Source organism: Maylandia zebra, linkage group LG5 (genome assembly GCF_041146795.1).
Source record: "Maylandia zebra isolate NMK-2024a linkage group LG5, Mzebra_GT3a, whole genome shotgun sequence".
In the NCBI taxonomy this organism is placed as follows: Eukaryota; Metazoa; Chordata; class Actinopteri; order Cichliformes; family Cichlidae; genus Maylandia; species Maylandia zebra.
This window is the reverse complement of record NC_135171.1, coordinates 19899609-19916597: the sequence shown is the minus strand read 5'-3', so window position 1 is coordinate 19916597 and position 16989 is coordinate 19899609. Positions and strand designations below refer to the sequence as shown.

General features: G+C 42.0%; 1 protein-coding gene across 5 annotated transcripts in view; it reads left to right on the top strand.

Moving 5' to 3' along the window:
• Positions 1–16230, top strand: part of LOC101468354 (retinoic acid receptor gamma-A) — a 53967-nt gene extending 37737 nt beyond the window's left edge. For all 5 annotated transcript variants that reach the window (XM_076883969.1, XM_004544955.5, XM_012917564.5 and 2 more), the window contains 7 exons: positions 10674–10822; positions 12017–12158; positions 12260–12423; positions 12575–12751; positions 12933–13137; positions 13327–13485; positions 13869–16230. In XM_076883969.1, the coding sequence (XP_076740084.1) occupies positions 10674–10822; positions 12017–12158; positions 12260–12423; positions 12575–12751; positions 12933–13137; positions 13327–13485; positions 13869–14188 (1316 nt within the window). In that variant the 3' untranslated portion in view covers positions 14189–16230. The remainder of the gene's footprint in view (positions 1–10673; positions 10823–12016; positions 12159–12259; positions 12424–12574; positions 12752–12932; positions 13138–13326; positions 13486–13868) is intronic.
• Positions 16231–16989: the final 759 nt, after the last annotated feature.

Genomic DNA, 16989 nt, shown 5'->3' with positions numbered 1-16989 from the left:
GCCTTCCTTTGTTTCAACGTCAGGAGGCATTAAATGGAGCGGGGACATGCCTGAGTCTGTCTGCTCTCTCTGTCACTGCCTCTTGTGCGGTGTGACATTTGCTTTTTTTTTTCCTCCTCTTTTGAAGATCTCCTTTTTCTTCCAGTAGTTGCGTGTTCTTCCCAGCAGTAAAGTGTGTTTATTCTTTTGCCCATACACGGATCAGCTTACGGGCCTCGTGTTGTGTAACCAAGAGCTTTTAATGATTCAATTACAATTATAAAAGGCCCAATTAAGAGATTAGGTGGTGTGTAAGGGGCATGGGGACTTAAAAGCGAAGCGGGGTGAGAGAGGAGTGGCAGGATGAAGTTAGATGTTGGGATTAAACCCACCGCTGCCCTTTGTGTCCTGGTGTTTAGAGCCTTGAGGGGAAACGGTCTTCTCTTCATTCAGTAGTAATCCCCGTTTTTGCTCGGCATCTTCTCCTCTTTGAGATCAGGCTCTTCAAAGCTGCTTTAACAACGGGCCATCGTATCATCACACTGAAGAAGCAAAGCTAACTATGATACAGCTGGAAGATGCTGTTATAGACAGACAAGAATTGTGCTTAAATCACGAGATAAAAAAGTTTTTATTGTGTGTTGTCTTTATTGGAGTAGAAGGACTTAGATATTTATGTTGGCTGTACTCACAGCAGTGTCACTTGTTTCTCATACAGTTTGGTAGTGTGTGTGAAGTAGTCTTTTTCTCTGGAGCTCCGCGTTCTGTCTCCACTGTTGCTTTTAGCAGGAAACAGAGCAGCTGATGTGTAAACACAAGTTCAGTATATGTGTGTATATGTATATCCGCTGGAAGAAAACGGATTCTTTTAATTGTGATGAACGTGTGCTGCAGTTTAATAATAACCTGACTACATCAGCTACATGTGTTGTGTTTATATATAGCTGATTGTTATCTAATATTTGTCAGTTCTTACTTTAAGTCGGGGGTGTCAAACATATGGCCCAGGGGCCACAGTCGGTCTGGCAAAAAACTCTAATCCAGGCGGCTGGACAGCTTTGGAAAATATGAAGGACGGTATAAATAAGGGACTTTAAACTTTATTTTAAATTGTAGCTGTTTTTAGTATTTTTTTTTACAGCTAAAGCTAAAGAGCCATTTATGTTACACCAAAGTAGTCAAATTATCATATAAAGAGTTTAATGACAGAAAAGTTCCTGATTTTCACTGTTTACTATAAAAATCTTAGTTATAAAAAAATGAATCAACCAAAACTTCTTGTTTGATAAATATGCGACAGTATGGGCAGTGTGCTTTTGCATTTGCTAAATTGCAGAAAAAAACTGAGATGTGCAGTTGAAAGTGCACTGCTTTCTCTTGGTTTAAAAGACATTTTAAGATAGAATTTCAGATATTAAATATTTGGTTTAATGACAGAAAGTGTTACTCATCCCCACTTAAGATCGGGCTTGTATGTGACCCATGATGTAAAATGAGTGTGACATTCCTGCTTTAGGCGATATTATTGTGTTTCAGATTTTTTTTTAATATGACCACACATTTTTGTGTAGAATGGAGTGGCTACTAGTGGGTTAGGTTCAGATTACTTTCCCAGCTAGTAAAACAATATGCCAACTTTCCTTCCTTTAACAGAGTTGCCTCTCCCATCGCTTTCTCTGGTGAAATAAAATCAATGTATCCTGACAGATTATTTCATTGCTTTGACTTGTGTAAGTGCCCTAATAAGATTATATCTCCAGTCTGATTACTTTGAGTAATTAGGCAACAGTTTGCATGCAAATTTAGTGTCATTGCTTTTGATTTTGAAACCTCCAGACGTGGCAAATGTTAGGCGTGATTCATGTGGGGAAGGCTTATTATTTTTGCTGTAGTTTAATGAAAGCTTTGAATCCAGTTCTTCTGATTACTGATTGTTCCAGCTCGAGGCCAGCTTCTTGTGAGGTCCAGCGGAGTCATGCTCAAACTTGTCTCCAGTCGTGGCGTTCCAGCTTTCACCCCATTATCTCCGTGCCTAAATGATTCAGAATTATTAATGTACTACAGTATTTCATTTCATTTACATTCTTTTACATCATTTACATTCACACTACCTAGTGCAAATCACTTGTTTTACTGGTGGGTGTAACATTCAGAAGTAAATCAGGTTGAACGGTATCACCGCATCATTAGGTCTTTGTATAGCAGCAGAACGTTTTCAGGACATTAAAACTTAGCAAATCAGATTAAGATAAGACTCAGATCTTATATTTTATATTATAAGAATACAAAATCTTACCACATTGCCATAGGGTCATGCAGTTTTAACTACCACACATGCATGTGCGTGCTAAGATTAGCAAAAGAGAATGTGTTTGAGAAACTGTGCTGGTCTCAGTTTTGCATTTAAGGTGCCCAACGGTGGAAGCCGACTGTGGAGTGAGATCCAAAAGCAGGGGAGGTGGGAAAATATAAAGCTTGGTTTATTGGGTGTTATTTAAAAAAAAAAAAAAAGGAAGGGAGGGACAAAAGGGACAAACTTGAATTTAACAACCTGCCCCGTAAATGCACCCCCCCCCCCCCCCACACACACACACACACACACTCACACGCCGTGGCGACAAAGACAAACTCCTTGACCGTGAACACAAGAACAACAAATGATTACAAGACTGCTGTTTTCCAGGTTTTGTTCTGAAACCTTCCCTTGCGTTATTACTTTGTTGGCGTGAAGTGTGAGAAGTGCAGATTATCTTCTTTCGGGGCCATGTTTGTACTGAGGCTCTGGCACGCTTTACAACAGTGCAAGGGTTCGCGAGGATGGAGGGTTTGGTTTCTGTTTTTGTAAGCGAGTTTGTGCAAATGTGTGTGTGTGCCTTTGTGCACCGTTGCCTCTGTGTTTGCTTGTGTGCCTCCTTTTTAGTGTTTGGTGCAGTTTTTATGGAGCCATCTCCTGGACAGTAGCCTGGTTTTCACAGCCCTTCCTTTAAAAAGGCACTGCCAGTGACAGGAAGGACTCCTCCTCCTGCCAGGGCAGGAAGGCAGGAGAGGACACAGGGGGGAAGAGGGTTATTAGTGAGGGCCTCGGGAAGAGGAGGAGGGGGGCAATGGTATTGAACTTAGAACAGCTGATGAAAGGGATTGTCACTGAGATCTCCCCCGTCTCCTCCCTGCTGTCGTGGTAATTACTTGCTCAGCATATTTGCGGTTGAACCCCCCTCCCCCAAATCTCCCCACCACCACCTCTGTTGCTGCTCTTAATACAGTTTAGTATGTATTAATACAGATAAAAAAAAAAAGTCATCAGTTTTGTGAGTTTTTTATGGACTGCGTTGCAACTATTTAATAATAAAGGACATTTATGGCAGCGTTTCCTCCCTCGCTCCCTCCTCTCGCCATGTTTGCGAGTGTTGTTGCACTCCAAGTCACACGGAAAACCATCGCTCACTGTCCAACTGACCCCTGGACTTGTGCAGCAGCCCACACACGCACACACATTCGCGTGTACATGCACATTCCACAGCACGCTGCTGAACATTTTGTTTGGCGAGAAGTTATGTAAAAGCTACATTTGTTATCGAAATTAAAAATTTCAACGGCTAGAGGAGAAAAAAATTGGTTTGGTTAGGTTACGAATTTGAATCTCCTGTAAACTGAGTCACTGTTTCGCTGAATTCCGATTTGGCTCACAAACAACAGTATAGGAATTATTAAAGTTTACACATGCTTTGCTTTACCTCCCATTTCAAGAAAGATGCGAGGCTCGCCGGAGCCCTCAGGACAAAGTCGGGTTCAATGAGACGTGTGATGGAGGCCGGCTGAGCCAGGCTGCAGGTCCTACAGGGCATGTACCACACACAAGGAACGGCTGCAGTGTCACTTTTACTCTTTATGTGCGATTGTTTTTATTTAAGCTGCTTCAGCATGTGGTTACTTTGTTTTCATTTACATGTAGCTGTTAATACAGAATGGTTAGGGCAGAAATAAAATAAATACATGCATAAATACTTTATTGACCCCACAAAGGAAATTATTGTGGTACAGCAGGGCAAACTGCAAAATAGAACAGTCTACAATAATCTGTTACAAGAAAATTGATCCCCTTAAAATTCAGCCAGTTGGCGCATTTTTTTATGTTTTCCAAAAAATTGAGTGCACAGAGGAAAAGCAGGAACCCCCCCCCCCACACACACACACACACATACACACACATACACACAAATAAGTAAAAAGCTAATTATGAGTGGTGAAAAAGAAATTCCACAAACAAAGCAGTTGCTATTGTTGCAGTTTAACTGACATCTGAAGGATTTTATCACTTCCTGCTGTCAAATCTGTTCACAAACAGCTAAAACCCGATTAAGCCTTTCTTTTCCTTTTTCCCCTGTGTTTTTAAAGCCATGCTGGTCAGAAGATAGTTTGACAGTGTAGCTCTAGTAAACTTCTCAGGAGTGATATGTTGATTCCTGAGCTCTGACTCTCAGGCATCAGAGCTGATAAAGAAGAGCGGCTGCTGTTGTCTAAACAGAGATGTGCTGATCTGACAACAAACACTGAGGAAACAGGAAAGGAGGAAGATGGAAAAGACATGTGAAGGAGGAATATTGTAGTGTGACGCCGTCTGCAGAAGACAGGAGTCGAATTGTGTTGTAGCCTGGCTGTGAGTAGATGAAGTTTAGTTTAATGGCTCTCCGGTTCATGACGATAAGCTACAGCATGCCTATTCAACTACGAAGTTAGTTGGGCCAGATTTTCAAACCGAGGAATTTATCTGGGCCAGATATTTTTTTTGAAGCCAGCAAGCAGCAGATCATGATCAATTTCAAACCCACACAACTGTACTGAAAAACAAGTATTTTTTTTTATCCCTTTTCTCCTGTAAATCTGGTGGTGACCTCTCACAAATGCACACCAAAAGGTCCATTTAAAAAAAAAGGGAGCTATAACTAAACTATTTTTTGCACATTTGAAATAATAATAACAAAAAACATTTTGATAATTCCCTTTCAAATTAAAATAAATATTTCGCTGACCACTCACTTTTCCTGCCATGGATGGAGCCCCATCGGTCACAAGTATACAGACACGCTTCATATCCAGACCATTTTCCTCAAAAAGAGCTTAAATCTTCTCAAACATCATTTCGCCAGCTGTGTGTCCCTCTAACGGTAGCAAACCGAGCAATTTCCCATCCAAAAAACGGACATATACGCACAACTGTGCATTATCAGTTCTGTCTGTGATCTCCTGCTATGGACATTACATCAGTTTTCTTCAGGTCATCTAACAGCATTTCAAACTCGTCTGACGCCAGAACTTCAATTCTACGAATATTTGAACTGTCCTACAGGGGTACGTTTTTAATAGCAGATGTCACACTCACTTTTCACCGCATCCACCACGGCCAGCATGCAGTATTTCATTGCTTCAGAATCTGTGAAAGGCCTTTTCTTCTTTGCCAAGAAGCAAACACAAAGGGAAGATGCTGCAGCTCTCTCTTGGGCTGTACAGGACCCTCACCATGGTAGTACAACTCCGGTTGTAAGATTATTAAACTCGGTAAAATGAATAAGTATTTGTCAGTCCGGGCAGGGTTAAACCGACAGTTTTCATTGTCAATTTTGCGCTTTTGGAGTGAGAAAGACATGCTGTTGTCGCATCATATATTACGATGATTTTTTAATATGTTTACATCACGGTGTATTGTGGGTTAAATATTGCTAGGCTACTAGGAGTGTTGCATTCACAGTCTACACTACGCTGTAGGAATTTTTAATTTTTTTAAAAATTAATTAATGAATTCATTTTTTGCGTTTTCTCTGTGTTTCTGCCAGGACCACAGGCAGGGCCACTCGCAGGTTGCTTCTGGGCCGCATTTGGCCCGTGAATAGGCTTGAGCTACAGTGTGAAATATGTCATATGACAGGTTATATTTATCGTTTTTGTTGCATGTGAATTTCTGTGTAGTAGTTGCGTTACAGCAGCTGATTAAGCTGATCCACACGAGGCGTGTCGTGCCTTTTGAGTCCAGCAGCGGAGCGGAGTGCTGATTGATGTTGTGACATACTTGGGGGTGAGTTGCAGGTTAAGAAGAGAGAGGGATTTTTTTTTTCGTTTTCCCAAGCCGAAGCTCTGAGGCTGAGCTCAGTTCAGGGTGATGACAGCTGCCGACAGTTTTTGGCTCCTCTCCCTCTTTCTCCACGCCAGGTAAAACCCCCACTCCCCCTCCCTCTCTCGCCGCCTTCAGCCGAGCGTCTCTCGCCCTGTCTCCCTCCGTCATGTGTCTCTGAGTCACGTCCCTCCTCACCTGCTCTCACCACCTTCAGACACTGTCAGTCACTACCTCTCTCCTGGCGCCATATGCAGCTTCTCCGTTTCAATGGGAGCTGTTTTTCCACTGGTTCTCTCAGGGCCACTTTTACATCGACAGTGTTACTATATAAACAGAAAACAGCGATCGGGTTGCAGCACCACTCATCCAGCGCCGACTCCTTCACTTCCACCTCTCACACCTTTGCTCTAATAACCCAAAATTGAACGCACACTATTACAAAAAACACCCAGAAACTCAAATTCTTGCATCTGTTGCTTTAGAAGTAATTATCTGCAGCCTTTTCTTTTGAGAGGAAAGCAAGTAGAAAGAGACTATTGTCACTAGTCTGGTTTTCTGACCTGGGTGAATACATATGAAATCATTTTTTACAAATACAATAGCTGCTATTGTGTGTCTGTCACAATCACCCCAAATCCCAAGTTGCTCTTTTTCTAGATTTTCCATTTAGTTTTGCATCGGAAGAAGAGAAGCAGCAAATCCATGCAGATGAAAAAGCTGGAAGCTGCACGTTGAGACGTTCTTAAAGTCACACAGAAGACAATGCAAAGTGAATCCTCATGTTTATTCATTGTTACTGTATGCAGTAGTGCAAAGCACCCGTCTTTTTTTTTTATCTCAAAATCCTTGTGTCTCCGGATACATTCATATTTGATATATTTATCCTTTATTTATCTGCCCATAAAAAGCAGGAACTAGGAACTTATTCATCACATATCAGAATCCAACCATTAACAACTATTGGCTGCTAATTTAAACATAATTTTTAAAACCCTTGTTTAGTGAGTAAGACATACAAACAATCAGTAATTTATACGTCCTGTTTTATTTCTGACTTACTGTTTTGCAGTGTAAACATAATACAATGTTTCATTCATTTTAGTTAATTTATGTATTACAGAACAAAGAAGTCGACAGCACAAAAAATCCTGCTTGTAAGCGTTCGAGTTTTTGGTACCTACCCCATTGTTTGTGGGTCTGCTGAACCCACAACATCACTGGGTTTTAAAGACAATACAACCGTAACAGTTTCTTTAAAAAACACTTGCAGACTTTAGTAAGCCTATAATTTGTTACATTTTTTTTTTAACTTTTTGTCTCCGCTGGTTTATGTTTCGTCGCTATTTATCGTTGAATGGAAAAATTTAGAAAGAAGGAAAATGGTAGTTGAGTCTACTTGGGCACTCAGACAACAGGAGAGCAGAAAGGAAGTGGAAAAAGAACAAACTGCAAGTGTTTTATGAAATTTTAAGACATTTTCCAAACAAATATCAGGAGACTACCGAGACCTCAAGACCTGATTTCTACTCGTGCCAGTAGAATCGTCTTCAGTTCAATTCGGTTTTATTAATATAGCATAGAATAGAATAGAATAGAATAGAATAATCCTTTAATTGTCCCACAAGGGGAAATTTGGTTGTAACAGCAGCCAAAAAGACACATATACAAACAGGACACGGAACAGAAACATACACAATTTTTCTTACACTACATTACTAGATACAGCATCAAATCAAAACAAGACTTCTTCCGGACAACTGATTCTTAACCCCATTACCTTTGTCTTTCCAAGTATCTCTCCTGCACTGTGACAGCTTTCTAATTATTCCTCTTGATAAGATCTCACTTCTCAGAACTAATGCTACAATGAACAATAATGAGTCACCCACTCTTAACGGCTGTTTTTCATAACTGTGAGCCCGTTTCACTTACCACCCCAACAACATGTTATCATCCCCCCTCGTCTGTAAATGGTCCATTCATTTTAACGACTCTAAATACTTGTTTAGTCTCATAGAGGGTGCCAGCCTACTTTAAACATGCAATTGTATGCCTTCTCATTAAGAAAAGAAATCTTGACCTTCCTTATTCGTCAAACTTTAGATCAGTCTCTGCCTATACCTCTCTGTTAGTTTTGGAGAAAGAGGTTTTCCACGATATTGGTGAGGTTTTTCATTTCTGGCTTTAAACTCCGTCACAACAGAGAATCTGCTCTTGTAAGTTTTTGATAACCACTTGTGTATTTCGGATGGTTCTGGTAATACCGCTGTGCTCACCAGTACATCCAATACAATCGATCTCATTTCTTAAACTATGCAAAAAAAACCTGACGTGATTCACTTCTCACGCCTCTTTAACATCGAGCTGATATTATATCCCAAAGAAAGTTTTTTCAATCATAACCTCCAACTAAAGTTAAACGATTTCTTTCAATCAACACCGGAGAGAAAATCATTCGTGCCGTTATTGCATCTATTGCATTTTATGCTGTGTTTTCCTCTCGTTGGGTCCAAAATCTATGTGTAGTTTCACACACTAAGAGTTTAAAGCAGGTTGGGAACACACACAGAAAGTACACAGCAAACCTTTCATTCTTTCATTTACAATTCCCACAAGTCTATCAGCCGTGAGTGCAGTGAATACAAATGTGCAGGGAGATGTGCAGAGTGTGCTCAAAGAAAATATGTTTTCACAATCTCTTCACATAAAAGAAGTCAAGATCACTGAGTACAAAGCTGAGAAAAAGTCATTGAATCTTTTTTTTTTTTTAGTAAACAATAAAAAATCCGACACATCAGAGCAACACACAGAGGTGGAAAAAAATACTGCTTGCATCATTTGTGATCTTTTCTTTTTTAAGAAAAGGGACTAACGAGTCACAGCATTGTGTGACGATACAGTGTGTTAAAGAGACCTGCAAACCTGTACTTATAAACAAGTTAACAGTAATAACAGTAATAATGTTGAACGATGAGATGCTGGTAGTGTGCAGTGATTCTGGTTGGTGTGCTTTGTATTTCCACGTCAGATTCATTGTGTTACTGAAAGAGACTCGTACACACTCGTCTACTGACTGATGACACACTTCCATATAACAGTGGCAAAACCAATGCAGAACATCACACCACCGCTCCAAATTCACCAGTGATTAATGGGCTAGGCACGCTGAGTGGTCACTTTTTAAATAACACCGTGTCGAACACATTCGTGAGCTCCTCTTGTTAGCAATACTTTCTTCAGTCAAGGTCAAAGTTAAATAGTCAGGATTTCATTTAACCACTCGGCCACTGGGAAGTTTCTGTCCTGAAGCTCACCTCCTTTCCCCCTCCTCTTTCTTTCTCTTTTCATTTTTTCCCTCTACTTTTATTAGATTATTCCTTTTGTGCCTTTGCCCCTCTGTTTTTTGAAACCTTACCGCTCTTGTTAATGACAGAGCGGGGGTTCAGGTTGGGGTTGCAGTGTTTGGGGTTGGGGCAAGACATTTGGTTCAGTCCTGTGCTACCCATTGAAGGTGACAGGAGGGGCTGTGACTTTGGGTTTTTGACCCCAGATTCTTTATTTTTACTAGGAAGGGATCCAAGGATGGAGCTGTTGATGTGAATAGCTGCCCAAGGTGACTGGATCCCAATAAAGAGGCCGTCACCCTGGCTGGGGGCCTCCTTCCCATCCGAGACACAACGTTTATAGGCCTGCTTATGAGCCTGGGCTACTATTAAACCCTGTCCGGCCTGCACTGAGGAATTTAGGGCCAGGAAACAAGAGAGTGGGGGTGGGAATGGGCAGAGAGAGGTGAAGTTGGGGTGAGTGAAGGTGAAAGTTGAAAGGCACGTTCGAAAGGAATCTGCTTGTTTCGTAGTCGTCGCCTTTAAATGCGTACCAGGCGTGTTGCGGTTTTTGCTCTCTGACTGCAGCGCGAGGAGGCGCGGCTGATTAAACGCGTCATTGTATCCATTTTGTATCATTTGGTTTGAGCGTTTTCACATGCGGCAGAGGAATGGCATTGCCTGGGGTCAGCATATGGTGTTATACAGTGTGCAGTTTTCTTTAGCGCGACAGTGAGAAGGAACATAAGGAGACAGCAGAGTCTCATAAACATCTCATCTCTGTTTGTTCACATGGGGCTAGGGACGACCTTTCAAATAAAAATGGGAGCTTACACACACTCGTACACACACACAAACACACAAAAAATTCAGATGCCAGTCAAAAATTCAACAGCGGTATCTCACCTCCCCCCACACTCACCAGTAAATGGAAAAGCCAATCAAATCTCAGCTGCCAATCAGATTTTTATCAGCAGGGCCATCTGGCCATCAGCTAATTGTGTCTCTTTTAAGTCCCTGTCAGTCAGCAGTGCCACCCCTCCTCCCTTTTCTCTTAAAAATGTCTGCCTTTGAGCTTGCCTTCTGGCTCCGAGGGGTGGCCTGCGTGGGGTTGGGGGGGTTGTTTGCTGACCACTCTTTCTGTTAATCACTTTGTATTAGCTTTCATCAAAGTTTCAAAGACTTTAAGAATAAATATAAACAAGATGCTCTGAATTCATAAGAGTACTCAACTGTTTCTCCATTCTGTGCTTTTTCCGCAGCCGTGGAGACCCAGAGCACCAGTTCGGAGGAGATGGTGCCAAGCTCTCCTTCGCCGCCTCCTCCTCCTCGTGTTTATAAGCCGTGCTTTGTGTGCCAGGACAAGTCATCTGGTTATCACTATGGAGTGAGCTCCTGTGAGGGCTGCAAGGTAAATGAAGTTGGAGATACACGAGGAGTTTACAGCTAATGTGAACAGCTGAGGTCCCCTGAAAAGAGAGGCAGACAGATGTGCGCAGAGATGTGCTTGCTGTCGCTGAGCTGCCCTCTAGTGTATCCATACGTAACTGCACATGATTAAAGCTACAAATGAACAGTGTGCTGCTGTTTGTGACAAGCAAATGGCTTCTTTTGGCTATAAGTAAATAAAACCTAAAAATGTCTTCAGAACTTGTTTGTTTCAAGTGAAACAAGATATCTGCTCCAGTGGTCTGATAACAATTGCTGCTCCACAGTGCTGTGCTGTTTGAGCCATTACTCTTGTGGTAGCTGTGGCTCAGGAGGTAGAACAAGTCATCCACTAACTGGACAGTTGGTAGTTTGATCCCTGGCTGCTCCAGACTGCTTGCCTAAGTGTTTTTGGCAAGATACTGAATCCCAAGTTGTTCCCAATGTGTTAACCAGAGTGTGAAAGAACTTAGAGTCAGAACAAAAAAGTGCTTGTGGGAATGAAACATGTTGTTTAAAGAGCTTTGAGCGCTCAAATAGAGTAGAAAACCAGTCCAGGTCCCATAGCACTATGTCACATGCAACTACATTTGGACAATTTATTTCTTTACCCTTGGCTACCTCTCACGGTTTCACACCCTGTAATCACTGCTTATTTTTTAACCAGCTATCGCAGGTTAAACACTTACCGTCACACTAACACATCCAGAATCACCTCAACTCAGTTCACCGACCTAGAGCCTTGTTGATGTGAGATGACTGATGCACCGCTCCACTGCCCACCTCCCTGTTGTATCAGCTAACTCATGTAGCCACCTACAGTATGAAGTTGGCTGGTTAATGCTTTAGGCTCTCCTGCTTTTTAATCCAAAGTACTTTTAACGCGGCTGGCTGCTGTGACACGGTTTTCATTTGTCGTGGGATTTTGTAACTTCCGATGGGCTTTAGCAAAAAAGCAATCATGAAAAATACATGTGCCAGTTTTTCTTTCAGCGTCTACTTGGGATCGATATCTGCTATAGTTCTGTGACATCAGAAGATTAAATTATTTAGACAGTCTTTCCACTGATCCACTAAATAGTACCAAATCCTGACTAACAACAGTAGCTTTTTAAAGTTTTTTATGTATTTATCGTGTGGCATCCATGTCCAAGACATTTTCCTGTGTCTGTTTTAGGGTTTTTTCAGGCGCAGCATTCAAAAGAACATGGTGTATACGTGCCACAGAGACAAGAACTGTCAGATCAACAAAGTTACCCGCAACCGCTGCCAGTACTGTCGGCTGCAGAAGTGCTTTGAGGTCGGCATGTCCAAAGAAGGTAAGCGTCTCAGATATTACGGGCTGCCGGTGTGTCGCTATCGAGGAAAAAGCAAAAGGAGTTGTGTCTTTTCCTCATCTCGTGCACGTGTGTCCCGGTAGCGGTGCGTAACGACAGGAACAAAAAGAAGAAGGACGTGAAGGAGGAAGTGGTGCTGCCCGAGAACTACGAACTAAGTGGAGAACTGGAGGAGCTGGTCAACAAAGTCAGCAAAGCTCACCAAGAGACCTTCCCGTCTCTGTGCCAACTAGGAAAATACACCACAGTGAGTCTTTTTTTTAGCACATAATTGCACCCACTTCTCGACACTCGCGCTCCACTTAAGCTCACCGCTTTGCAGGAAGGACAAACACTATGTGGAGTTTGCACAGTCACACAGAAAGAAAGAAAAAAGTGTCCCTCTTTCTCTCTCCCAGAATTCAAGTGCTGACCACAGAGTGCAGCTGGACTTGGGCCTATGGGATAAGTTCAGTGAGCTCTCCACTAAGTGCATTATAAAGATTGTGGAGTTTGCCAAGCGGCTACCAGGCTTCACTACGCTCACCATCGCTGACCAGATCACCCTCCTCAAATCTGCATGTCTGGACATCCTGGTACTAGCGCCACGTTCCTATTACTCCTCCCCTTTAATCGACTACACCTCCACATCCCTAAGCTATTCTCTATTTGTCACGCTGCTTTGTGATTCTGAACAGCTCCCGTGAAAAAATTTCAACGTGAACTTCCGTCTAGAAATTTCATGTTTATGCCTCATCATATTCTTCCCCTGCTTAGATGCTGAGGATATGCACTCGCTACACACCAGAGCAGGACACGATGACCTTCTCAGATGGCCTGACTCTAAACAGGACCCAGATGCATAACGCCGGCTTTGGCCCGCTCACAGACCTGGTGTTTGCTTTTGCCGGTCAGCTGCTGCCTTTGGAGATGGACGACACCGAGACGGGGCTGCTCAGCGCCATCTGTCTCATCTGCGGAGGTAAACTTGGGTCATTGTTCGGCGTCTGTTTGCATCGTGTCCGCTTGCAGTCGTGGAATTATTGATGGAAAGAAAGAGACATCAGTGTACGGTCACAGTTTAGCAGTCAGTCGGTAGCATAAAGGCTGTAACAGTGTCTCGCTTCTTGTCATTGTTTTGCCGTGTCCGCTCTCTTCACTTCACTACTAGACCGTATGGACTTGGAAGAGCCGGAGAAGGTGGACAAGCTGCAGGAACCGCTGCTAGAGGCCCTGAAGATCTACACCCGACGCAGACGCCCGAACAAGCCTCACATGTTTCCCCGAATGCTGATGAAAGTCACAGACCTCAGGGGAATCAGCACCAAAGGTTAGCTTGTTTTTTTCATAGCACAACCACAGTTTGGAATAGATCTCAGTGTCAAAGCTCAACACGCATAAGTACTGAAATATCTTTTCAGATTTGTATTTTTTGCTCCGATTAGCTCAGGCTCAAAGCAGTTAGCGGTTAGGAAAAGACTGATGATGCTGGTCTCAAACTACGCTCCTATTGCTTGTTAGGCAACCGCTTAAATAAAATAAATGTTGCCTCAAAGCAATTTCGTAACATTTAACAGACATTACTGTAAATTCATGCTTGGAAGAAAGGTCTGCCAGACAGCATATTTTAAATTACATGACTCCTGTCTGTTAGCATGTGACGTTCTTTGTTTCTTCATACCTACGAGTAAATAAATGTCCATGTGTGTGCAGGTGCAGAAAGAGCCATCACGCTAAAGACAGAGATCCCCGGCCCCATGCCTCCCCTGATCAGGGAGATGCTGGAGAACCCGGACTCCTTCGAGGACAGCAGCGACTCGGGCGACAGCGGCGCAGCTGCTCCCCCTGCCATTCAAGCCATCAAGCAAGAGGACAAGGCCACGTACGAGTCAGCCTTCGAGGAAGAAGAGGAGGAGGAAGAGGACGACTATTGGGACGAGGAGAAAGAGCGAGGGGCAGAAAGCGACGGAGAGGCGCGGGGGGAGGCGGCAGCGGGCGCGCAAAAGAAAGGCGTGACAGGGAAGACGCAGTGAGACAGAGGAAGAGAGACACAAGACGACACCGCTGCCTCGCACGGATTCGCCGAGCGCCGCCGCCGAGCAACGTCAGCTCGTAGAAACCTCACAGATTAAAGCTGTTAAAACGGCGTTTCGCACAGCACATATCCGTGTATACTGTACATACTGACTGAAAGGAAAATGTGTTCAATTCATAGTAGCAAGTGAGGAATTTGGAGACGCAAAAGCACTACATTTCAGTGGATTGATGAGGGCACAGTTAAAAAAGAAAATCAGTGCCAGAATGTTTAAAAGATATATATATATTAAAAAAAAAAGGTTTTGTCCGCACAAAGACAGGAAAAACAGTTGTTGAGAGACAAAAAAAGCACTCCTCTGCTATCTATTAAGGGCTATGCTTTGTATAAAATTGATGGTAAGAGTACATTGCAGCGACAGAACTCTTATGTGGCGTCCAGATGCCACAGATGTCTTCTCAGAATTACTTTTATTACTATTCAGAGATATGCTACTTATTTTTTCATTGTATGGTTTTTATAAGCATGTACACATTACTGTTTTGTCTTTTGTTTGTTTGTGGGACCTCGTGTTGCTTTTTTTTCTTGTGTATATTTTCACACTCAGTGCTCGCATCTGACTGGACATTTGTGCTTTTTATCGTATGCGTTAGTTTTATCGGACACAGTGAAGCAATAGCAGAAGAAAAGAGGAAAACAAAAAGGAAAAAGAGCAATAGCTAAAGAGTCATGGGAGTCATGAGCAGGACTCAAACTCAAAGTGTGATCATTCAGGATTGGTGATTGGCTAATCTGAAAGAAATGCAAGAGGACTTCAGCTTTAATTCAAACCCGGGTGCTTGTGGGCCAAATAATAAAAATGTCAGAGAAATGCGGGAAAACATATCTCCAGTTGATCAGGGCCACGCTTCAGCTGTTTTTACAGTATTTCTTTTCTTTTCCATCAGACGTTCTTCTTTCACACAGGTTAGGAATCATTAAAACTTTCAGTACATGCACTCGTTCAAACAACCAGGTAAAGTTAAGCCATAAGATTTTCTTCCTGTTGTTTTAAGGCAAGCAAAGACTCCACCAAGCAAACACAACCATTAAAAGCCGTTTACATCACAGAAACCTCAGATGTGTGTGTGCGTGAGCGTGTCCCAGTAAACAGGGTGCTGTAATAGACACGTTACATCACTGCCATCATCCACATGAGTGAGTGTCCAATTATCAGCATCTGTAAATGTGTATAAAATGGATTTTGCAACTAAAAATGAAAAAAAAAAAAAACCATACAAATATTAGATCTTTTTTTCTTTAGGTTGGAGAAATCCCTCGCACGTACACTTGTTTTGGGACTGCTCGAGTTCTGGCCAACAACCGTCCGACACAAACAGGCACTGAGTGACTGAGTGGGGCTCTCGTGTGCGCTATGTTGATAAAGACAGAAGGCGTGTTAAATAAGAAAGGCCCACCAAGTTTGCTCCTAAATTTGGTAATTTTGCTGTTTTATTGTGAAAACCTTAGAACCAAACAACCGTGGGAAAGGACAGAACACACCTTGGACACGATCAGCCCGACTCAAACTGTTCAGTATTTAAAAGTATTTCATATAACCATGATAGTTTGGAACAGGTTTTTTCCTTCCTTTATTTGTTTTAAAACCTTGTTAGTTTTTTCTGGATTTGAGCTGGTGCAGTTTAAAAAGAGCTCTACACACGCGTACGGCATTTAAAAAAGATCAAATATGGATTTTACGTTACATTTGGACAAAACATTTACAATGCTTACCGCTTTTATTAAGGTCGTTGTCTCTATCGTATTCAGGGATTCAGGTTCCTCATGAGTTTTAATTCAACTTGACTTGTATCAAAATAGCTTTGATGGCTCTGACATCCATGCACTCACACACACGGAAATCCAAAAACTGGGTTGATATGTTCTTGTTTTTACATTTTTATGAGAAGCCAATACTATATTTTGCTGTTTGGGGGCTCGTGATTTGTTATTTGTTGTTTCTTGTATTTTGATAAATGCTCTTTTTGTTCTCAGACCTTATAGCGTCTCCACTTGTCATCTTCTTTGAAATCCCTTTACACATCTTTGAACCAAGCAGCCACTCATCTTTTAACACTCACATACTTCAGTGTGACCCAGGCCAAGAATTCCCTGATAATAAGTGTCTGACATTAATAAATGGACGACTATTTTTCCGCATGCTATCGCACAATATCATGTCCTGTTTCGCTTGAGACATGAAAACATAACAGCCACAGTGATTTAAGTATGTTCTAATCTGTTATTGTCAAGATTAATACAACATTTAAAAAAATGCTTGTCATAAACTAGTCTGTGCATTGAAAGCAGCGGTAGGAAATGTTGCATCTGCAGGACTGGTATATGTTTTTCCTGCACACACTGAAGTGGCAGTTCAGGCTCTTTAATGACCTGATGACTTCCCACAACTCCTCTTTTAATCTAGTTTGGCTTTCACTTTAATCTCACCTCAGAATACTACCTCAGAAACTACTAAGTTTTATTAAGGTATTAGGAAGTGCTTAAGTTGTCATTTCCATGGCATTATAATATATAATTATTATGATTATTATTAGCAGTGATGTGGTAGCAATGAAGGCTGTATATAGCTACACAACTATCATTGCTGTACATGGTGTAACAGTAACACATGGATAAACATCTGTATTTATCAAAGACATACTAAGGAGAAGTAATGATAAATGATGAATTAAGTGCTTACTTATACTTAATACTGTGACACTATTATAAAGTGCTACCTTGAAATCTATCTGAAGAGAT